Source organism: Esox lucius, chromosome 11, assembly GCF_011004845.1.
Source record: "Esox lucius isolate fEsoLuc1 chromosome 11, fEsoLuc1.pri, whole genome shotgun sequence".
NCBI classification, from domain to species: Eukaryota; Metazoa; Chordata; class Actinopteri; order Esociformes; family Esocidae; genus Esox; species Esox lucius.
Window position 1 is genome coordinate 32,521,835 of NC_047579.1, and position 24,688 is coordinate 32,546,522.

Here is a 24,688-nt window from a genome sequence, read left to right on the forward strand (position 1 = left end):
GACAGTACTATGTTTTGAAAGAAGTAAAAGCCTTCAAATGTATGTATATTGATAATGAGGATTAATTAATTATACCAGATGCATAAAAAGTTCACATGACAGGGTTGATAGAAACGGGATTATATCAATAGTTCTGTCTATAAATTTAAAAGTGGTTACATATTTCCAACTTTTAATGAAAACCAGGACAAGGAAATCCCCACCTTGACTGCCAACTCTTATCTAGACACCACTCACCAAAACCAGATAGGGCAACTTCACTGCTACCTTTTCGTGACAAAGCCATTAGTAGAGTTTAATAGTGCAAGTTTTGAAAACCCATCTCCCTACCTGATTTGCAATATGTTTGTTGGAAACAGTTGATAGGAAAATGCATGTATTGTTTATATGCAGATTTTGGAATAATCAAATGAAAGTGCAACTGGATGGAGACATGCCTACACATACAGCACCTCAAATCTGTGGCTACACCTTCTAGATAGTCTAACTGCTCAATTTATCATGGTTGACTTTCTGTGTAGTGTGTGTTAGGTAGATAGGTAGGTCGAGCATATTCAGTGGGAGCCCATGCCCAGTAGTTCTATAGGAAACAGGAATCTGGTGTATACTGTGTACATGTCCAGGTGAGTAGGCCAGAGGTTTCCCAAACATTTCTAAGCTCTTCCCGATGCAACTGTGTGCGTGACATTCCATAGCCGGTCCATCTCTGCGTTTTCAATCCTGTCTCTTAACATGCCCGCACATCTCCGAACACTACAAATCATTTTCTTCCAAGGACCGCGCCCCCCCCCCCCCCTACACACACACACACACACACATTGCTATGGCACTCTTGTATGAGGAAGTCATGAATAGCACACAAACACACACATACAATGATTCAAATACACCTATACACAGACACAAACACATACATTCACAGACGCAGCGTGATCACCCTCACCCATGCATTGCGGTGTGTGATGACTTGCAGGTGTCACCCTCACCCATGCACTGCGGTGTGAGATGACTTGCAGGTGTCACCCTCACCCATGCACTGCGGTGTGAGATGACTTGCAGGTGTCACCCTCACCCATGCACTGCGGTGTGAGATGACTTGCAGGTGTCACCCTCACCCATGCACTGCGGTGTGAGATGACTTGCAGGTGTCACCCTCACCCATGCACTGCGGTGTGAGATGACTTGCAGGTGTCACCCTCACCCATGCACTGCGGTGTGAGATGACTTGCAGGTGTCACCCTCACCCATGCACTGCGGTGTGAGATGACTTGCAGGTGTCACCCTCACCCATGCATTGCGGTGTGAGATGACTTGCAGGTGTCACCCTCACCCATGCACTGCGGTGTGAGATGACTTGCAGGTGTCACCCTCACCCATGCACTGCGGTGTGAGATGACTTGCAGGTGTCACCCTCACCCATGCACTGCGGTGTGAGATGACTTGCAGGTGTCACCCTCACCCAGTACCTCCGTTCAGCAGATTGCAGCACTGATTAAGGTCCCATGTGACATGTTTAATCTGACCCTGTTCCCTTGGATGGGACATGTTTAGTACCTACTTTTTACAATTGCTGATGCCAAGAAAGGAAGGCATGTAATAGACTCTGTAGGGGGCAAAAACCCTTGGAGTGAGTTAACCGAATTAGGATGCAGTTTTTTGGTTCTGGCATCAGGCCTGTTCTAAAATAGTGTCTACAGTACATACAGCTTGATGGTGTCCTCCTATTCATTAACTTTATCAGTTTCCACTTTCCATACTATTTCCATAGGCTAGCCATTAGGTAGCCTACTGTATACAAAGGATATTTTTACAACAAATCCAAATGATAACAGCCGGTGAATTGCCATTTTCTTCCTACATGTCAACCATGACAATGAGGCAAGGTAAAATAGAGCCCATAGGAACATGCATTTCATGATCTGACATAATGGGAATTTATATATATGGGGTTTCTTTTTGAGATTTTCTCTTTTGCTCATAGTAAATCTGCCATGATCAAACACACATTATCTATCTGTTAACCATCTATATCATGAACATTTCACCAATTAGAAAAGAATTGTGTACACCTACACCCCCACACACACCCTCCTCACACACACCCTCCTCACACACACCCTCCTCACACAGACGCTCATCACTTAAAAATAAATATTTAAAGATATATTACATTTATTTCTGGGTTCTGTGTTACGCAATTTGAATAAAAAGTATTTAAGAATCAAATTAGCGGCCTCTATTAGGTGAATAAAATATGGCAGGAAAGGTATTCCATTATGAATCCATATTGCATTCTTGCACAGCAGCTTTCAATCTATGACATTTCTATGAAAACTTAAGGATATCAATTCAGAAGGACTATAGAGAGGACCTTTACCCTCCTGTGAAAATAAATTAACAATATGGCAGATACAGACAAAATTAAAATTACTGATGTGCTAATTTGTGCTTGTACACATAATTATATGAATGATGCCCTAGGCTATAAGAAGATTGCCAAGACCCTGCAACTGAGCTGCAGCACGGTGGCCAAGACCATACAGCAGTTTAACAGGACAGGTTCCACTCAGTACAGGCCTCGCCATGGTCAACCAAAGAAGTTGAGTGCACGTGCTCAGCGTCATATCCAGAGGTTGTCTTTGGGAAATAGACGTATGAGTGCTGCCAGCATTACTGCAGAGGTTGAAGGAGTGGGGGGGTCAGCCTGTCATTGCTGACCATACGCCGCACATTGCATCAAATTGGTCTGCATGGCTGTCGTCCCAGAAGGATGCCTCTTCTAAAGATGATGTAAAACAAAGCCTGCAAACAGTTTGCTGAAATCAAGCAGACTAAGGACATAGCTTACTGGAACCATTGTCTGATGAGACCAAGATAAACGTATTTGTTTCAGATGGTGTCAAACGTGTGTGGTGGCAACCAGGTGAGGAGTACAAAGACAAGTGTGTCATGCCTACAGTCAAGCATGGTGGTGGGAGTGTCATGGTCTGGGTCTGCATGAGTGCTGCTGGGGAGCTACAATTCATTGAGGGAACCATGAATACCAACATGTACTGTGACATACTGAACCAGACCATGATCCCCTCCCTTCGGAGACTGGGCCACAGGGCAGTATTCCAACATGATAACGACCCCAAACACACCTCCAAGACGACCACTGCCTTGCTAAATAAGCTAAGGGTAAAGGTGATGGACTGACCAAGCGTGTCTCCAGACTTAAACCCTATTGAGCATCTGTGGGGCATCCTCAAATGGAAGGTGGAGGAGTGCAAGGTCTCTAACACCCACCAGCACTGTGATGGAGGAGTGGAAGAAGACTCCAGTGGCAACCTGTGAAGCTCTGGTGAACTCCATGCCCAAGAGGGTTAAGGCAGTGCTGGAAAATGATGGTGGCCACACAGAATATTGACACTGGGTCCAATTTGGACATTTTCACTTAGGGGTGTACTCACTTTTGTTGCCAGCGGTTTAGACATTAATTGCTGTGTGTTGAGTTATTTTGAGGGGACACCAAATTTACACTGTTATACAAGCTGTACACTCATTACTTTTCATTGTAGCAAAGTGTCATTTCTTCAGTGTTGTCACATGAACAGATATAATCAAATATTTACCAAAATGTGAGGGGTGTACACACTTATGTGAGATACTGTAGCATCTAAACAGAATTGTCTGAAATATACAGCTCCGGAAAAAATTAAGAAACCACTGTACCTTTTTCTTTGCTTTCCGAAAAGGAAGGTTTTGAGTGAGGAACAGAACGGTTAAAATTAAAAGACCAATGCAAATTGAACGCCTCTGTTCCTCACTCAAAAAAAAAAAAAAAAGGTGCACTTTTTTCCGGAGCTGTATATGGATAACCATCTAACAAACTCACCAACATCGTATAGTACCCATTTTAGCACATAGTCAGAATCAGTTGAAGCTTGGTCAGTCTCACATGATATAACGCAGTCTCAAATGTCACTCCCTCAGTCTCAAATGTCACTCCCTCAGTCTCACATGTCACTCACTCCCTCAGTCTCACATGGACCTCACTCCCTCATTACAAATGTTTTGGCTTTTGTCACTGTATTGTTGTCAACTGTTTTCTATCCTGATGAATTAATTACTACATTTTTAATAGCTACCAATTAGGTTTTACATTTAGTCAGCTAACTACATGTACAGTGTTGTACTTATCTATTTAGCATAAACTCGGAGTGACTTCCAGGAAAGAATACAAATTTGATCTAACGTTACCCAGCTGGTTGTTAGAGCAGTGGTTTCCAACTAGTAGTTCTAGGACCGCGGGGGAGTCTGTATTTCTGCTTTATTATAATATATTTTCTAACAGCACAGGTTTTAACATGCAATCCTGTTTTATTGAAGTATTTGATTGGTTAATTAATTGGTAGAAAACATTGGGTATTAAAAAAACTATTAATTTCACGTAAAGCATTCATTTTTTGAATCAGTTGGTGGAAACCTGCCATACTGATTTAATCTCATCCCAGTGGAAAACCTAGTGGCTCTTCAATAATCTTGTGAAAAGACGTAATCCAATAGTTTTTGTGAAAATAATTCAATAAGTTTGTGTAAAGATGTCAGAGTGCAAATAGGCCTAAAATCAAGAAAACAAGAAGAGGAATTCCCATAAGGTTAAACGAGTTAGACCCCTCCTCTTTCATATCAGGACTGGGGAGAGGTTTGGAGGCCTCGAGGCACACATCAGAGATATGCTCTACTAGAAATGAGGACTTGGTATAGAATGTTTGTTTTTGGTTAGTGGTTCATGGGCGGCTGATAAGAAAAGCTGTAGCTTAAGGGATGGGTGAGAGTCTGCAAGAAATATATTATGTGTACTGTAGGATGGTGTGTGAGGCGTTGCTACGATCACAATACATTCTGGGCTTAGCCCCCCCCCCCCCCAAACAAAATATAAATGTACATGCTAGCTGCCTACATTTATCAGATATGAACTCGTTAGCTGCACTTCTTATCTTGCTCTTAAAATAATGATTCATTATCTTGTTTATGCTATAAGCACTCACTTTATTTTGAAAATGTCTACCAATTATGTCTCTGAGGTCCTTGGAAAGATTCCGGCTGGCTACCCTGCCACTTTTAACGTCATTATTTGTTAGAGTTCTACTACAGTAGGGAGCCTATAAAAGCCTACAAACGTCTATGCAATCATTTTTTTTATGAAAAAGTCTAGATGCATATAATCACTTTTTTGATGAAAAAGTAAACTAAGTTTGTACATATAAAACGCGGGATTGCATGTAGTGTTTGGAGTGGTCGGCGCCAGATGCTTAAGTACTATGCCTGGTTTGTAGCTTGTAATTGCAGACGAAGAAGTGGGACTCTCACGTCCTTTCTCATTTCCTGCTAGTGCTTCTACTGCAAACATTTTATCAAAATGTTCGTATATCCATAGCCGACGGAATCAGATGCAATAATGACACGCCCTGTAACCCGTGCATTGCGCTCTCTTTATCTCGGCCGTCTCAAACAAAATGCGCACGTGCAAAGTAGCTCTGCTGCTTGAATGACACATTGCTGTTTGAGGACCCAAAACATTTTTGTTTTTTAATATACTTTTTTGATGGCTTTAATGCATAATCGGATTTGCAGATTAATAGATCTGGGCTATTTTTTTATTATGATTTTTTCGTAAACATATATATAATTTGAGATTTTATTCATAAAAGCTATAGCACCAGACGCCAAGACCTAACGTTGCCCGTGTGTGTTCACACAACAAGGATAGTAAACATGGAAAACTTTGGCCAATCCCCACAAGGAAAAAGGTTGTTTAGGCTTATGGTTTCTGTTTGGGCTAAATGTTACAATAGGTTTATGGTTAGGGGGTTGTTAGGTTAAGGGTTTGGATTTAGGGTTTTTGGGTTTTTAGGGTTAAGGTTTTTTCCCCACAAGGACAGTTTTTTTGTTACCTCCTTTAGGGTTTCAGGCTGAGTAACTGTAAAAACACTTTGTGATAACTGCTGATAAGGGCTTTAAAAATATTTCTCATTCTTTTAGGGATGAACTTCTAAGAGTAGAAGAGAAAGAATACTGTCTAAAACGGAGGAATGCAAAATTCTATTTAATTTAGAACATACATCCAACATATTTGCTTAAGTAAATATGGCCTCTAAACCTTAGAGCAGTTTACTGTACACTTTTGCTCCAATGTTAAATACACCAAATAACTACCTACCATCTGGCTATGTACCCAATTCTACAAAAAGTTCAAATAAAAAATCTTCTTGTCAAAAAGTAAAATCCTGACCTGACAAAATGAAACAACTGTCAGGGCACTTTATTTGGTACACATGGCCATTAACCCAAATAGCATAAAAATACATCCTTTAGTTGCAACACTATAAAGCGTGCAGATAAGGTCAAGAGGTTTAGAATGGGGAGACCACATGATCTAAGCAACTTTAACCATGTTATGATGTTGGTGCCATATGTGGTGGTTCCATCTAAGAAATTGCTGACTTACTGGGTTACTTAAGTTTAAAGAGAATGTGTGATAAACAAAAAACATCCAGTGAATGGTAGTTCTCTGGGCTATAACACCTTCAGGTCAGAGGAGATGATCCATGTAAGAGATGCAGACTTGGTCTCAACTAACTAATCTGTTCATTAGTTCATACGATTGAGTGTAGTCTGGCCCAGGGGCGTGAAGGTGAAAGGCAAGGCACTGATGAACCAACCTTGCTGTCTCTGTGTGGCAAGATCCCCTCTGTCTAATGAGATACTCTCCCAGTGAATTTATTATGGGAGTCACTTGCTTACCCTTGCCGTTCCTTGCTGTCCCCAAGGGTGAGCAGCACCTCATTCCACGTTTTTCGACATAATCAACGTAAGTGGATTGAGTCACTGACGAAATTGTGTAATTTATTTAGTGTCATGTTAGATTTTAGGTATGCTCTCTTTAATTTCTCTGGTGTCTGGTTGGATTTTATGAGGATATGAGCATTGGGACCATGTTTCAAGACCTGCCAGACAACTCTTAACTGTCCCTGTCCACTGGTCGTGTTGCTTATCTAGATTCCGACTGAGAACTCCTGCTGTTGCTTGCCACAAACCGTCAGTTCGCATAGCTGTTTTTGTTTCAACCTTTTTACACTTGCCTGTGAAAATTCTACTTATTTTCTCCGGAAGATCTGAGTTTTTGCTCCAGCTCCTCTCTAGGTTTCTACCTTTGGTCACTGTCCGTAGACATCCTATTGATTTCTCGTTGATGTTTTAGACTGGTAAGCACTTTGTAACCATTGCTTAGGTGAAAATGACTTTATAATTTCAAAATATGTTATATTGATGGATAGATATAAGGAAATTTGCAGTGAAGGATATGAAATTTCAACAAGAAATAATCTCTGCCTCATAGCAAATAATGTGTCAAATCCCATGACATTTGGAAAAAAAATATTCAATTGATTTACAGGGAAACGCATCATCAGTGTAGCTGGCTGAAGCCAGCATCATAATTGGTAGAGAGTGGATTCAGGCACTTTGTTAGTTATTTTTCTAATAATCTAAAGTACTTTGGTAAATTAAATTGCATGCAGATGTACATATGGAGAGTCAACTGTAAAAGACCAGGTACTTATTGTTGAAGGGTTAGGGAGAGGCCTCACCTCAAATCTTTCTAGAGGGTATGTCTGTTTGAAATGGACTAGGTGGAGTCCTTTTCCTGTGTCAATTTAGTAACTTGAGTTTGTGTGTTCCAAACTGTTGATATTCAAAAAAGTCAGCCTCAATTCATGCTTGGCCCTTGTCTTTGCCATCTCCATTTTACCTTTGATGCTGGAGTCAATGAACTATGACAAAACAATGATTACACAGTCTGTTTGCAAAATACAGTACTATGCCTTGACCCTCTCACACACTCATAAAACATTTAAGCATTTCCTATTACTGAATTTACTTTGATAGTCATTCGCATTCAGATATACATCATATTTAGATATTCATAATATTTCAGCATGGGTAAACATGCAAGGAAATTAGTTCTGAAATTTCAATGATCATCTCTGATTGCTAAATTATTATTTGGTTGTATACATGTAATAAAATTGCAAAATGTTCTCTTTACCACATGGGAAAATGTGTAATTTAGAAAACAGACTAAAACTGCCAAAGCCCCCCAAGATATAAAAACCCTACAGCATGAAAAAGCATAAAATTAAAATAAAAAAATTTTCTGCCATTTTCGTTTTAGTGGCTATTTAGAAGCATTTCTTGGGGCTTTTTTGTGGCATCGGGGGAGTAAAGGCTTCTTTCTGGCAACTCGACCATGCAGCTCGAAACAACTACCTGTGGGTTTTTCTTCATATTACGAATAATTCTTCTGGCAGTTTCCTTTTCCATCTTTATAAAGTTCCATTACCTTGTTAAGCAGGTCCTTTGACAGATCTTTTTCTGATCCCCATGGCTCAGTATCTAGCCTGCTCTGTGCATCCACATGAGGACTAACAAACTCATTCACTATTCATACACAGACAGTAATTGCAATTTAAAAAGCCACAGGTGTGTGAAATTCACCATTAATTGCCATATTCACCTTTAATTGCCATTTTCACTTGTGAATGGCCAAACATTCAATGATATGTAAACTTTTGATCAGGGCAATTTGGGTGATTTCTGTTATCATTGTGATTTAAAAAGGAGACAAACAACTTTGTGATAGTAAATGGCTTCATATGAACACTATCCTTATTTTTTTTTTTGCAAGAACAGTCAAAATCAAGGCCAAAATGTCAAAACTGTAAATGTGCTATCTGTGAGCTTTCAAAAAGAACAACTGGAAATACAATGACAGAGAAGTTGTACCGTATGTTTTACATTAAAAGTGCCTAGGATTTGTTCATTTATTTGTAATGTTGAACAAAACAGTTACATTGGTTAGTAAAAATGTCATGCCCAACATAAATTATTAATCAGTGTTAATGGAAATCTTAATACAAACTGGTTTTATAACCCAGATCGAACTTTCCCCAGATCGAACAAACATTGATATTGGGCTGTGTTGACAAACAAACTATTAAACACTCTGTTTGTCTTGGGTGTTTAATAGTATATATATATATATATATATATAGTATCTCACAAAAGTGAGTACACCCCTCACGTTTTTGTAAATATTTGATTATATCTTTTCATGTGACAACACTGAAGAAATGACACTTTGCTACAATGTAAAGTAGTGAGTGTACAGCCTGTATAACAGTGTAAATTAGCTGTCCCCTCAAAATAGCTTAACACACAGCAATTAATGCCTAAACCGCTGGCAACAAAAGTGAGTACACCCCTAAGTGAAAATGTCCAAATTGGACCCAGTGTCAATATTTTGTGTGGCCAACATTATTTTCCAGCACTGCCTTAACCCTCTTGGGCATGGAGTTTACCAGAGCTTCACAGGTTGCCACTGGAGTCCTCTTCCACCCTCCTGGAGTCCAGACCTGAACCCAATAGAAAATGTTTTGAGGGAGCTGAAAGTCCGTATTGCCCAGCGACAGCCCCGAAACCTGAAGGATCTGGAGAAGGTCTGTATGGAGGAGTGGGCCAAAATCCCTTCTGCAGTGTGTGCAAACCTGGTCAAGAACTACAGAAACATATGATCTCTGTAATTGCAAACAGAGGTTTCTGTACCAAATATTAAGTTCTGCTTTTCTGATGTATCAAATACTTATGTCGTGCAATAAAATGCAAATTAATTACTTAGAAATCATACAATGTGATTTTCGGGATTTTTGTTTTAGATTCCATCACTCAAGTGTACCTATGATACAAAGTACAGACTTCTCCATGCTTTGTACGTGGGAAAACCTGCAAAATCAGCAGTGTATCAAATACTTGTTCTCCCCACTGTGTATATATATATATATATATATATATATATATATATATATATATATAATAATGTTATATCCGTCCTAACTAAAAATAAATGTTATTAAAATACAACTAAATCAGCTTTTATCATAAAAAAAAAGCATTTTGAATTTGATTTTATCTTAATTCTTTGACAAAAGTGTTTTTCACCTTCACCTCAGGGATGGCAGCTATTGACCTTTCATTTGCAGGCCCAATGCTCTTGACCCCAAGTTTACCCGGACCCTTAAGATTGGACACTGGTCCAAGGTAGAAATTCAACATATTTTTAGGTTACCTTTTATGTTGAACATATAGACAACATATACTAGCCTTTTTCCACATAATGTCCAAATCTTCTAAAGGTACCGTAAAGGGATTGTTAACATCAAAAAAGTAACTTACATATTATTTCAAATCCTGTATTATTTTTTTACAAAGCATATTTACATTAATGTAGTAGTAAATGTAGTAGTAGTAACAGTGGTGGTGGGGGTGGTGGTGGTGGTAGCAACAAAAGCAAAACTTGCCTTGCCTCACCTTGCCATATAGATGGAAGAAAACTGCCATGTTCCATAATGTACCTTTTTGATATGTACTATACATACAGAATGCATTGTATCCACACATCCAGTGTGGTAGTGGGTTAACTAATTGGTGAGCAGTCTAGCTTCCCCCTCACTTGTCATTGCTCAATCAACTAATTGAATGTGGCTCCAGAAATAGAGGCTGCATGGCTTAGAGCTGGAGAACTGGAAAGCCATTAACCATTTTGCTGAGATGGTTGACATTTACATAACGCCTTGTCTGCTGGTTTGAACAGAAAGCTCCACCTGTTTTTATGACAGATGCGGCTCCAGACTGGATTACATCAAGGATGCCGCTAGCTTTCACTCTCCAATACTTTATTTTGCTATCCTCCTCTCGGTCTCTCTCTGCCCCTCATTTTCCCTTTATCTTTCCACTCCACTCCTTTCTCGCAGTCCCCGTCACTTCTCCCTCTCTCCCAGTCCCTCCTCTCCTTTTCTACTCCCTCTCCTCGAATCAAGGTTGATGCCATCTAGTCGAGTGAGACCAGACTGACCAGGCTCAGGGGAGCAGAGCAGGATGATAATCCTTTAAAGGCATCCCCACAACTGCCTGTCTCCAACACACAGATTTCCATTACATGCACACAAGCTCAGCAGACAGACACTTGAGGAAGAGCTGTCCTCAGAGGACCTTGATCAGCCACCAGGGCGAAAGTTCTGTGTGTGTCCCATCACCGGAATGTTGTTCTAACTTACATCATAACCAGCTGCTGTGGCAACAATAGCATGAGAAATGGCTCAAGACAATCCACTTTAATTAAGGCCTTATACCAAATACCTAGTCCAATGTATGTCAACATAGATCACTCCTGGACAAATCAAACATGCAACACACTTTCCTTTCCTGAAAAAATACAATTCTCGTTCCTAACATCGAGTCCCGCAATGCCATGAGAAGTCAGCAATCATAATTAATCAAATGACCTGTCACCTCAGGACACTGGGTGAAAAATTATTAGAAACACTTAGCAGAGCATGTAGCCAGCCAGTGTAGAAGCCTTCATCTAATTTTCTGTGATATTCTACCAAAAATGCTTATTACATACCTCTCTAATGTAAAACACTTAGTATATATTGAATGGTAGAAAATAAGTGCTACCCCTAAAATACATTTAACTAAGTGTACATTGGAGTCCTCAGGATGACGGTACTGCAAATAACACCTAGCCTACCTGAAATGTTTTGCATTCAACAACATTGTTTTGAGGAGACAATAGCTAGCAGGCTACAGCACTGGCAGACAGGTCTGCAGGCTAACGTGTGCCAAACTAAACAGCTCATCACTCCAGGCTGACGGAGTTCAGAGGTGATGTGCTAAGGCCTGGGATGAGACAGTTGGCAGGCTTAACCTCACCATGCCACTTGCATCCATTTGTCAAATAAACCAATGAAGCCCATGGACTAAGTCCACTGGAAGGCATAGCCTTCGAGAAGGCTGACGTTAATACACAAACAATCTGTCCAAAATACACCCGGCTATATTACATTTTAGGCGAAAAGGTATAATCATTGGCAGTTTTATTTTGTATTGGTGTTGTGAATATTGATTGCACACCAATATTGACTTCTTGTGATTTCTAGATATCAGCAGAGACTCCTACTTAATAGAATATTGGGGTATAATGCTCCAGTCTCACTGCACCACACTGTGACATGTCAGTACTTCACATTGTTTTTCTTTTCTCATAACTTGATCCACATGTCAAGCGGTAAGCTGTTGACAAGCGACCCAAGAGTATGCTGACCAGAGCTAAAATGAGCAATCAAGGATATAATATAACTGGGACTATAATAAAGTATGTGAATTTACACTTCAGTGTGCTCTGTCACGCACTGGAAAACTATGCAATTTCACCATTGTCTAATGTAACTGTGACCAACCAACACAACCAGACTACCAATGAAAACATAGACAAGTATATTTTCAAGCTTTTTAATACAAACTTAATAAACTATCAGTCCCTCTTAACATGTAAGACACTGACTCCAAATACTTTGTTATACCGTCTGTTTTATCAAGTATTGCACAATGTAGGTACAAAATTAATATACGATTACATTTTGTCCTTTATATAGCAAAAATCTTTAAACTCTTAACAGAAAATACAACTCTTAGCTATGTTTTTTCAAAAAAGCAAATATTCTTAAATCCCACCACTACGGAATATTCTGTACACAATCTTTAGAATAGTCGATGTGTTTTTTAAAGATGGATTCATTTGACAATTTCAATAAAAAAAGAAATAACATAAAGTCGCTGCAGCCATCACGGATCACTGTAGTAGTAAAAAGATATAAATGCAATACCATGTCGTAGAAACAATATATACTCTGATATTTTACAAACTCTGTACTAAATTAAATTATACAATTAGAAAAAAGACCAGGAAATCCCACTTATTAATGCCAATCCTTGGAAAATTGGCGGTGTCCAGTTATGTCTTAAATACTGAAAGAGGCCATGACTTGTATTGTTTTTCTTCTTTATATCTTTAAAACAGTCACGTAAAAAATAATTTTGTGCTTGGTTGGCAAAAGAAATAACAATGATGCATGTCGAAGTTTAGACATCTTGTACTACAAGCTTCGTCGTAAAAAAAATAAGATATAACTCAAGGGGGCAAAGTCGTTTCACCCTCGGGCTCATGCTCTTGGACTTGGACATTGATCTTACAGTTGACAACAAGTCACTTTTTTCCTTGACATTCTGTTTTCTTTTTTTAAATTTTCCAAATGTGCATTTAGTCTGTGTTTTTCCCCCATATCACATCACATACCTCTGGTCGTTTCTGTGTAGTAGTAGTAGTAGTATTGTAGTATCTTGTGTACTAATTGGCCATCACTGGCTGGAATTGCTGGTTTGAATACTGCATGTTGTTCAAGCTGAAATTCAAGCCATCCATGAGGGACTTGTCATTGAGGCCTCCATAGGCCGCAAATACGTCGAAGGCATTGCTGTATTGCAGCGGGCTGAGGCTGAGGGAGCTGTCCCCGGGGAAGAGGGAGCTGGGGCTCCCCTGGCCCTGGAGGTTGGGGAACACAAACTCCTTGGCGTTGGGGCTGAGGGCTGAGGCCTTCTGTTGCTGCTGCTGATGGCCAAGGCCAAGCCCATAGAGCGAGTGCATGGAGGTGGAGATGGCTTTTTGCTTCAGCAGCGTGTTCACATTCAGGCCAAGGTTGGTAGGCGAGGTGCGGGCCACCTTCTGACCCTGCCCACCTTGGCCTCCGTTGCTGCTGCCATTCTGGTTGTTGCGGCCGCTGCTCTTCATTTTGGTGGAGCCAAACTTGGTGGCGGCAAAGGTGGCGGTGGTGAAGGTTAAAGGCTGGGTCGAGCGTGGCATGAAGGTGGGGCTGACAGCAGCCGAGTGGCCGAATGGAGGCGAGGGAGAGCTGGAGGCCGGAGAGGGGCCCACCACAGGTTCACTGATGGGCATGAAGACCTGGGCCTCAGGGTTGAAGCTGTTCTTGATTTCCTTGTCAAGCTCCAGCCCGCTGGGGCTGCTCTCGTTGCTGTCGTCCACATACAGCACCTTGACGGGCCCCTTCTCCCCAATCTGGTACGACACCTCAAAAGGGTCGATCCACACACTGAGATCCTGAGGCAGGTTGTGGCGCACGTCTTCAATGTCCAGGCCGCTCTCTTTGGCTGCCTTCTCCACCACAGGGTCCACCTTCTCTCCTACGTGGATGCACCTGAATCCGGAGCCCTTGTATGGCTTGTCTGGGTACCAGTGGCCCTCGTACTTCCCCTTAAGCTGTCTCTCCAGCTCCTCGCCGAAGATGTTGACTCGTCGCCGTGGCAGCTTGTTGTACAGGTAGGAGATGATGAAGTTTAGGGCTACTTGGATTTCAAGCTGCATAGCTGGCTGATGGACTGCTCCAAGAGGAGAAAAGGTGTCTGCGACTGGGTCCAGTTGAGTTGCTTTGCTTATCCGTGGTGAGGGGCGTAGATACTTTCCAGGCAGGGTTGGGTGTGATGGTCGGGTTGGCTCGGCACCAGACAAAAGGGACTAGCTTGGTGGAACTGGTTTGAAAACAAAAGTGCTGGTTGCAGAAGAGAGGCGTTCTTCCACAGATTGAATTAGCCTTTTTCCCCAAAAAAAAGGAAAAGAAAAAACGATTAGCATTTTGGTCTAAAAGGTATACAAGACAATAACGGGACAACAGCTACTACAATGTTCATCAAGACAGAAAAAGGTGTAATTATGCACCCAAAATCTAAATAACTACTGCAAAACTAAAACATTAACCTACCCCTTATTACAGATCAACACTGTAAAATGAAATGTTACTATTCTAATCTTTGTAATCTGAAGTAACATTTGATACTGGTCAACATTTTGTATACAGTCAACATTTTGTAAACGGGCAACACAAGCAGAATCATAGGCAATTGAAATGGGGTAAAGTGTACTATTGGAGACTTTTCACTAGAGTCCCATAAAACCACATAAAACGCTAACCTTTTACTTCATGATGGGAAATCTAGAATTGCTTTGCAATCTGTATAAACACTAGAATAAACTAGTAGCCGATGTTATAGAACGATCAAGATGGCACATCTCTTAGTACAGGCTATCATTGTCAATGCAATGTCACACCATGGAACGTCACCTATAAATAGCAATGACAAGCAAGGAGAGCATAGTGCATGTCTGATTATAGACAACTCAGATCAAAAACCCCTTCACATTAAAAATGTTTTTCTCAAAGCCATAGAGGAGAAACACTAGTTGTTGTGTTACATAATCAATAGTTAGCCTGCTGCAGCACTGGTAAAGATAGATAGCCTCGTTACTGCCAACGTCACAAGTCACCCGACGCTCGTTCACATCGTTAGATTCAGGAAACGCATACTGCGAAGCTTCTACTAACCCTTTATATTAGCAATCCGTCTGGATAACATTAGAAAAGTTTATGCTGTATCATACACACTATCAGATCATGGGCGGTTCTCGCAACTCTTACTACCCAGGCTGACTGAAATGTAGGGTAGCAGTGAGCGTCGACGAGGGACTAGGTTATAGGTGTTGCTGTCGGAACAGTGTGTACGAAGAAACGGCTTAGCAAAACGAACAATTAGTCTATTCATTTTGGATACGTCTAAATGCAAAATACGTTGTATCCTGTAGGCCTAACCAATAAACAATTGAAGTAATTTTTTAACAAATGTATCCATACCAAAGAGTGGCTATGTTTTATAACTACAATTCTTATAAAAACTCCTAAAAAATTAATTACATCTTGATTAATTCATTTCTGAAATGGATACCTGATAACATGCAACGAAAAGCGATAACATTAATTGGCATCCATGCCAATCCATGCCAATAGTCTACAGAGCTTAATTGAATTGCCTCTCAGCAAGTTTCTTTGATAGTCAGTCTTGATAGTCAAGCAAATATAGACAGATCCATTAGCTGAAACCCCAGTCGCTTTTTATTCCGACACATACACATTATCTGTAGTAGTGAGGTTACCCCTCCCTAACTTCGTCACTGACGCAGCATATCAAATTGATTAAAATTCCCTAGGAAATAATGTATAGAAAAATGTAAACCGAAATTAAACAATTAATTACCAATCGAACATAAGTAAGAGAAAAAGCCGAAAGTGATACTTACTTTATCGTACAAAATAAAGAGTCTCAGTAGTTTTTAAGTACCGTTTGTTAGTGCAAATAGAAAAGTGTAGATATAAATACTTTCTTCACATAGAGTATACTATTAACATAAAAAAGTATTCCAGTACATGTAGATCTCGATAGGTTGTCGTTATGTTTTGTTGTTGCTTTATTTTTATTTTTTAGGTTATTTCGCTTTTTCCCCTTTCAGCAGGCTTACAGAATTCCTCCCTTCCACCAGGGAGTTTTACAACTTCGTACCCGTCCTGCTGTTCATGCGCCTCTATTTATAGCTTTTCCTCCGCCATGGGCACGAGGTAGGCGGTGATGCGGTTTCAGTGGTCAAAACAATACGAGAGCCATTTCGGGCCTTGCAATTGGTCAGATTGCGGAATCCAGCCCACTCGAAATGTTGGAACTAGCAAGTGTATTAGTTCACTCTATAGTCAATCTAAGGCGTAAGATTCGTGGAGACGCCCATTTGAACATTTGCGTCACTCTTTACGGAGGTCTCCTCTGCCAGCAGAGACAAAAATAAATGGATTATATTATAGTCAGAGATATATTTTTTCATTTGCATGTATAACTTTAATTACTGATTGTCAGGGACGTATGGTTGATCAATTATATGCGTTAGCTTCACGTCCATCATGACTCATGTTTTTGTTCAGCTTCTCGATCCTATTTTCGTATTGCCTCGGCTACAATATGGCGTATGGGAATACTTCAATACAGGTGCTTAACTATTAATGTATACTGCTTCTGACCGTTATTCATTTGATGTTTTGAAAATGAAGACAGCTGTTATTGCAGAACACACTCTCAGCTATACTTAACCATGCGTCATTCCATCCCAGAGCAAACGCATACTGTAAGATCAGAGAATGACAGAATGATTATTAAAAGTAACGGAGGTGGCTTTTGGTAATTTCATTTAGATCTATCGCTGTCGGTAGTAAAGGAGATTCCCAAAGCGGAACAATATAATTGATGGCTAAGGCCGGGGGTGGAGCTGAACGCATTTAGAAAAAACACGGGAGCCGATTGGCTGAAAACGGGGCAGGAGCCCTTTGATGAATGGTGTGCGGGTATCCAAGGTGCTGATGTTGCAGCGTACGTCATACCTGTGAGGACAAGGCTCTCTCGACTTTAAAGAGGACATTACTATAGGCTACGTCTCCAGTTGACGTGAATGCGCGTTATGTCACCATAATACGTAGTCTGGGGCGGCAGATGGCCTACGGGTTAGAACATCTGACCATTAAATGAAAGGTTGGTCAAATCGCCAGCAAGGTGAAAAATCTGTCCTTGAGCTAACTTCCTGAAATTCCGTTAAAATTTGAACTTGTACCAATTGTGCCTTGTTGGTAATTTGGCCATGATTACTACACAATTGGATAGCTGTTTTGACTAACTTACCAATATTATTAAATTTGTGTTGTTCATGACATTGGTTAATAGACTGACCGTCAGTGTCTGACCTTGTATTACCTCTAAACAGTACATTATATTGATTTATATTTGGGGTCAGGGGCCTACCTCTTGGCAGGGGCCCCTAAGCAAACGAGTATCTCACTTGTGCCCAGTGCAGCCCTGCTGTTTATATAACGCACCTACCACGTCTCAGGTTTCCAATGCCAGTAGTTTTCCATTCAATTACACTAGCACACATTTGCCACTGTGCTATAAGGACAGTTATCATGTCCAACATATCTGGCATTTATCATTACTAAGTCCTTTTTACCACAATAAATAATTAGCATTCCATAAACATGTGGTGTCAACTTCTGTGACAATGGAATCGACACTGATTACTGTTGTAGCTAACGCTATGAATGTAGGAAAACAGTAATATAACCACACACAAAGCCTTTGAGGAGACGTTGTTTATTGCTGCTGCGTACAGCCTCAGATGACGTAGTGTTGGCTTGTCAACCCTTAGTCTTGTGATGTCACGCTATCCTAAGAGGAACAATACAAATTGTTTGGTCCATGTAAGTATTTAATCACAGCAGTGTTTCCCAATCCAAAGGGGTGCACATTTTTGTTTTTGCCCAAGCACTCACACACCTGATTCATATGTTACCCTACCACTTATACACTTGATTGATGTAATCAATCCATCATCATGTATTTCATTTGGATTTGGTGTGTGAGTGCTTGGGAAAAAAAAAAACATGCATCCCTTTGGGTCCCGAGGACCAGGACTGGGAAACACTGCGAGTAGACTACAGTCATAGGTCAGAGAGACACTTCTTGTACCAGTATACATGGTTGTGAAAAGGCAGTGGCTATGGGTGGTAGTAGACTTGTAATAGACGTTACACATTCTTTAATTGCTCAAGCTTGTCAAGCAATAACAAAAGCAAGATTACATGTTATATTGCAGATTTTGGTCTTGTCACTGTAAGACTAAGTAACTACTCTTTGTTTCCAGACTTCATTTTTTTCTATTGTTTAATAAACCTACTATATATACTAAAACATTCTTATAAAACTATAACACTCTTACCATAACCTTCCTATATTAAATGACCCTCCTATGATACTCTAAATCTTCTGTGCCTTGAAAAAAATTATGTATTCACCCTGAATTTTGGTTTTTTGTTGCATTTTCTATATATTTTTGGCACTTAAAATATTCAGATCTTCAAACAAAAAGTACAAAAAGTTTTCTTTAGACAGCAATAACTGCTTGCAAACGCTATCGTCATCAATCAGTTTCTCAAAACCATGTGGGGGAATTTTAGCCAACTTCTCGTTGCAGAACTGGTTTAACCTTTCCATAAAACGATAACCATCTAATAACACTTTATCCTTCCTATACATAATATAACCCTCCTATAATACTATATGCATATTATAACCCACCTCTAGCACTTCAACCCTCCTATACATAATATAACCCTATTATAATAATATATTCTTACTATAACCCACCTCTAGCACTTTAACCCTCCTATACAAAATATAACCCTACTATAATACTATATTCCTAATACAACCCATCTATAACACTTTAACACTCCTAAACATATTATAACTCTACTATAATACTTTAACCCTCCTATAATACTATAATCCTCCTATGTACTCTATAACCCCCCCAGCTGTTCCATGACCATAATGTTTTCATTTGTGTTCATATTAGTATTCAACGGTCTATAAACAAACCATACCAAATCATATACACAGTATATGGCTGTCTTTTGTGTGTGTGTTTTATTTCTGTATGTCCTTGCCCTTGCTGTCTCCTATTCCATATAGCAGAATGCTGCAATTAAGGATATTTTCACCTGTTCTGTTAAGGCAATTTCTCAGTTGATATGCTAGAAAGAAAATATAATCTAGCAAAGGGTGTCCAAAGCTTTTCCTGGGCGCCCCCAGAAATCACACAATTTTGTTGTAGCTTCAAACTGCCTCACCTAAATGAAGTAGTCAAGGTCTGGATAATCAATGGACAAGGGTATAAGATTCGGAATACATGGAATAGCTTCGGGGTCCCCGGGGGAGGTTGTCATTGATATAGCACACTGGACCCTGTAAAATATGATCCATTTAAACGGAGTCAGATGTAATCAAGTGTATTTCCCATGTCGTGAATGGTTGCAGTTCTTACAAGGACCTATACATTTATAGACATGATCAACATGACCAACGATCTTAGAGCCACTGAGGTGAGACAAATTGTAGCACCAGCAGAGCCCGCCCCAATCTTTGTTGTGTATGTAAAACTTGGTTTAATGTTTATGATGTAGGCCACTTGGAGGTGTTCATTCTGGAAGTGGGCTGCTCATTCTGATCCGCTATATGAACCAGACCTTTGCTGACAAGTATGAGCTCCAAACTTGAGGTGCTAATTATTTGCTATCAGTGTAAACTTGCAACATTTGTTTTTCAGAGTCTGGGCCAAGTTCACTGGCTGAAAAGGCAGGGCCTTCAAATTGTAGGCCTACGTAAGTCAAGGTCAATGCAGCTAGCAAGGAACTGCTCTGTATCAATGTTCATTGGCAGCCTTGCAATTTACACAAGGTGTTATCTGTACCCCAGTGTTCACACATTCAGAGACTATCAAATATGTATACTTTATACAACTCCTTTTTTAATTGTAATTTTCAAAAGGGGTATTAAACAGAGTATTTCAAATACTAATGTAATTCCTGTTCAAACAGTCCAAATTGTCTAATTCCATAAAATAAATCCATAGCTTGAAGATTGTTGAAAATGTAATGGAATAGTATCAATGCATGTCAATCTATGTGTTGTGTAGGGGTGTCAATGTGTGTGTTGTAGAACCCCTGAGAGAGATCCACACAGACGCGACATTTTTGTAGTCTATTCACTTGGAGAAAAGGATGTTGTAGTTTTCCAAAAACTCCTCTTGGCTTTTCTACAGCTTATTCATGTCACCTATGGTCAAATGATGCATGTTCTTAAACTAAGAGACTGCACCTAGCATTTGAACGCAAAGACGCAACATTTTCATAGCCTATTCACTAGTGAAAATGTTTTGTATTTTTCCAAAAGCTCCTCTCGGTGTTAGGCCTTGTGGATCTTTTGTTTATCAGTTCATCTGGTTGCCTTTTCAATATCCATTAAGTGTAATTGTTCTTTTTATGCACTTTTATTTTTTTATTTGTACAGTTATGGTTACAGAATTCCTCTCTACCTACCAACACTCGTATTTTGAGTGTAATTACTTTTGGCTACTGATAACTCACACGGTCTTCGATATAACGTCCCCTTATTATCAGCCACCCCTTATTTCCACCATTTGGAGAAGTAAATCCTCTTAAGTTCAACATTTAAATGCACTGGAAAACAACGGTAAGTTTCGCCATTAAATATACCCTTTCAGCTAGCCCACCGCCATTTTTTACAGAGAAAAATGTCGGGTATGGAAATTCTTTAAAGAAAAGACAAAACACACAATAAACAAAGTTGAAGATGAAGGTTTTAGTCCACACCTGATTGGTAGTTAAAAACAGTTAGCAGATATTGGGCCGGTTTCACAGACATGGATTAAGCTTCTACTGATCAATGGAATTTTCTACTGATCTTGATTTTTTGGTCCTAGACTAGGCTTAAACCGTGTCTGTGAAACCGGCCCATTGTGTCTTAGCAGTAATTCAGTAACACACAATACACCATATTCCCAATAACTGTCTTCTCTGTAACATGTTCACACAAAAAAGTAGCAGGGTACTTTAAGAAATCCCAACATTTCTTTCAAAGCTTTTGCTTTGCTAGCCCTTCCACCAGAAAAACGGAGGGAAGAGAAATAGCTGTTGGGACTAAATAGGGAGAACCAGATGTAATCATTTCTTACACAAAACCAAGTTTGGTGTGAAGTAATGGTGCAGGTAATTCTAGCAAGGGTGTTAGCTAGTAAGTATGACTACAATGTGACACATTGTTTAATAACAGTGTTGGTGTGTGTTGCCTCTTGGCTCGGATTCCCACTGTTGACATGCCTTTATTCATGGCTGAATAAAATAATGACAATAAACATTGTTGTATGGAAGCTGTTCTATAACCCAATAACGAACCCATTGCTGTCCTTCCTGACTCACTGACTGTGACGCCACAGCCAGCAGCGATTTGGTAATAATTCACTTAGCTTCACATATTAACAGGGGGTTGCGAGTGTGGCAACGAGGACGTGACTGGGCTTAATGTTGGGTCTGTGATGTTGCTGTTCTCATGCAACCAGCACAACAGAGACATAAGTATTTACTGTACCAGGATAAATAAGAGGAAGGCATTACACTGTCATATGGAAATCTATGGATATGCTAGCCCGTCAGTGAAAGTGGGATTAAATTCACATGCACTCTCGTGCACATACCAGTACAAGACAACACACACATAAGCTGAACAGGATCTGAGGATCCTCTGTGTCACACTCTAACCCTTTCCTGCATCTCTCTCTCGATTCCTCCTTTCAGCCCATCCAAAGGGTCTTGACGTCACTGCTTGTTATTACTCAACATGGGTCTGCAGAAAGCCCTGGGCTCCTCACAACAGACACTGCACTGCTGCCTTTGAAGTAGAAACCAAGGGAGTGTGTGAAAGACAGAAGGAATGAAAACTAGGAAGAAATAGTTAGTGTAGGCTAACAGACTATGAGTTTAAATGGGGTGTGATCAGCTTGCCCCCACTGCCTTCTCCCCTGTTTTCCATTTGCTTTTTTCCCTCTCACTCCTTTGATCTCTGTCCATCATGGCAGATATTTTGGGAGAGGAATGCTGATAGCATTGGATTTATAATGGGCTGTTTTTAAAGCACAAAAAAACTGCTGAAGTAATGCTGTAAGAAAGGGCAGCAGTTCTACTATAAAAGTATGATTTCTGGTCTTGTATATTATTCAGGCAACCAATAGTTACGTAGTCCCCTTTCCTCCTAACCAGGGTGATGTTTGGTGTTAAGGGATAAGAAGGGGTTGTCTGGGGTCTAGATATTTAAAATAACCCCAGAGTTGTCCTCTTTCCCTAGCTAACAATCAAGCATTCTACAGAATATATACACGAGAACATTTCAGTTGAGGAGAAGTATTAAAATGATTGGAAACAGCAACTTATCATCTAATAGCTTGAATCACTTATTACTGTACAATTCAAACAAACTAATCAGTATGGCAACTAATCAATAAATATAACACACAGCAACTTATTTATAAAATTCCTTTCACTTAACACCGCACTCATAGTAAATAAATAATAACAATTAAACCCCTAGGTACCACTATTAAACAAATTCATCTAAATCAGAGCTCTGAAATATATTGGTGCAGGCCTGTGCAAATTGGACCAGAACAAATGACAGCAATACGAGTTCCTATTCGCCGATGTATGTGTTCGTGTTAAGGTTAGAACAGTCCAGTGCAGAGGTGGATCAGGAGGGCCTGCTTTTTTGGGTAAGCCGGAGTTTTTTTTCACGACACAGCGGAAACCATAGCATCTCCTACCTAGGGTCGGTATTTGAGTTTGGCTACTGATAACTCACACGGTCTTCCATATAATGTCCCCCTATTATCGGCCACCCCCTGTTATCGGCCTTTTCTAACATTTGGAGAAGTAAATCCTCTCAAGTTTAACATTTAAATGCACTGGAAAACAACTGTAAGTTTCGCCATTAAATATACCCTTTTACTGAGAAAAATGTCGGGTATTGAAATTGTTTTAGACAAGTTGCAAATCATGAAATTCGACTTGCGCGACAGACCAGACAGCATGCAAAATCAAAGTGATCAGATTGACTGTAATGACTTTGAAATGTAGCTAAAACATTATTGAAGAAAATAGAAAAGGTTGCTGATAATAGGCGACTGTGGCCGATAATACAGTGTCGTATTTTTTAGCCACGCCGCTAACAAACTAGCTGAAAATATGAATGTTTCCACTGTCATTTCAGAAATGCTAATTAATAACATGCTAGTTAACATTTGTATGTCATTAATAATCACTAAGCATTGACAATTTGATCAAATGATTACTCGGTACAAGAGTACATATATTTCAAAACTGCTGTTGGCTATGCTTAGGTTGCTATGGTAACTTTATAGTTTATAGGCTAGCTAGTGGCTAACCGTAACAAACAAGCTGAAGTTATACCACAGACAACCTGAAAGGAAACTAAAGAATTGCTGGTATAGAGCCGCTAGCTAGACTCGTTACTAATTGGTCCCGCACACCGTAAAAACTGTGAAATATGTAATTTCTAATTCACAGCTTTCTCTCATAACAAGACTAACCGTCTCAAACCAAAAACTCTAATAACACTCCGTGCTAAGTTACAACATTTCAGAGCCTGACAATATGTGCAAAAATCAGCCTTGCCAATCACTCTTGACATCATCTATAAATGGATATTAGAAGTTTTCAGTACACTCTCCTTTGCTATGATCAAAAAATCATATCAGCTGTGCTTTGATGAGGAAGTAATGTAGTAACGTTTAGCTAAGGAGTTTTGCTAACCAATGGGCAGCATTTTTTAGGTATGGCAGTTATAAAATCAAGCATGGTAGACTGTGCCAGATATTACCTAGTGTGCTAACATCAGATTGGGACATGTGTCTTCTGAATTCGCCGCCAAACCGCATTGCCTCTAATCTTACAGTCTTACAGACCCATAGTAAATTGCCCATTAGAACATGGTAGCAGGCATACATCTACACTTCAGTGTAGTGCCTTAGCCATGTCTATTCACTTTAGAGGCCATTGATAAAGGTCTTAAGATTTAAATGTTACATTTAAACTGTAACAGATCTTACAGATCTTTGCTAATTATGATTAATCTCCCCAAAATAGCTTGTCGATTTCACGTAACATCCATGACTCTTCTATTTCCTTCAACATGGCAATATTTTTTTGGTATAGGCTGTACTCCATCCATTAAGTATTGCTGACACACAAACACACACACAGACACACATTGAACGTTTTATTATGTTGATAATGCTGGGATCGCCCATATCTTTGTGGGTATGGATACATCTTAATCCATCAGGACATGAAACACAGCACCACACACACCACTCTGAGCCCTTAAGGCTGCCCTGGGATTCCTTGCATCCAGCGGAGCTAATTTGCTTAGTGGGGATCAT

The 24,688-nt window shown here is 39.9% G+C and overlaps 1 protein-coding gene across 1 annotated transcript; it reads right to left on the minus strand.

Moving 5' to 3' along the window:
• Positions 1–12,381: 12,381 nt before the first annotated feature.
• Positions 12,382–16,351, minus strand: tob1a (transducer of ERBB2, 1a). The gene is made up of 2 exons (XM_010893881.4): positions 16,085–16,351; positions 12,382–14,546 (listed from the first exon to the last, which is right to left on the minus strand). The coding sequence occupies exon 2, from the start codon at positions 14,318–14,320 to the stop codon at positions 13,289–13,291; it is 1,032 nt and encodes a 343-aa protein (XP_010892183.1). The 5' UTR covers positions 14,321–14,546; positions 16,085–16,351; the 3' UTR covers positions 12,382–13,288.
• Positions 16,352–24,688: the final 8,337 nt, after the last annotated feature.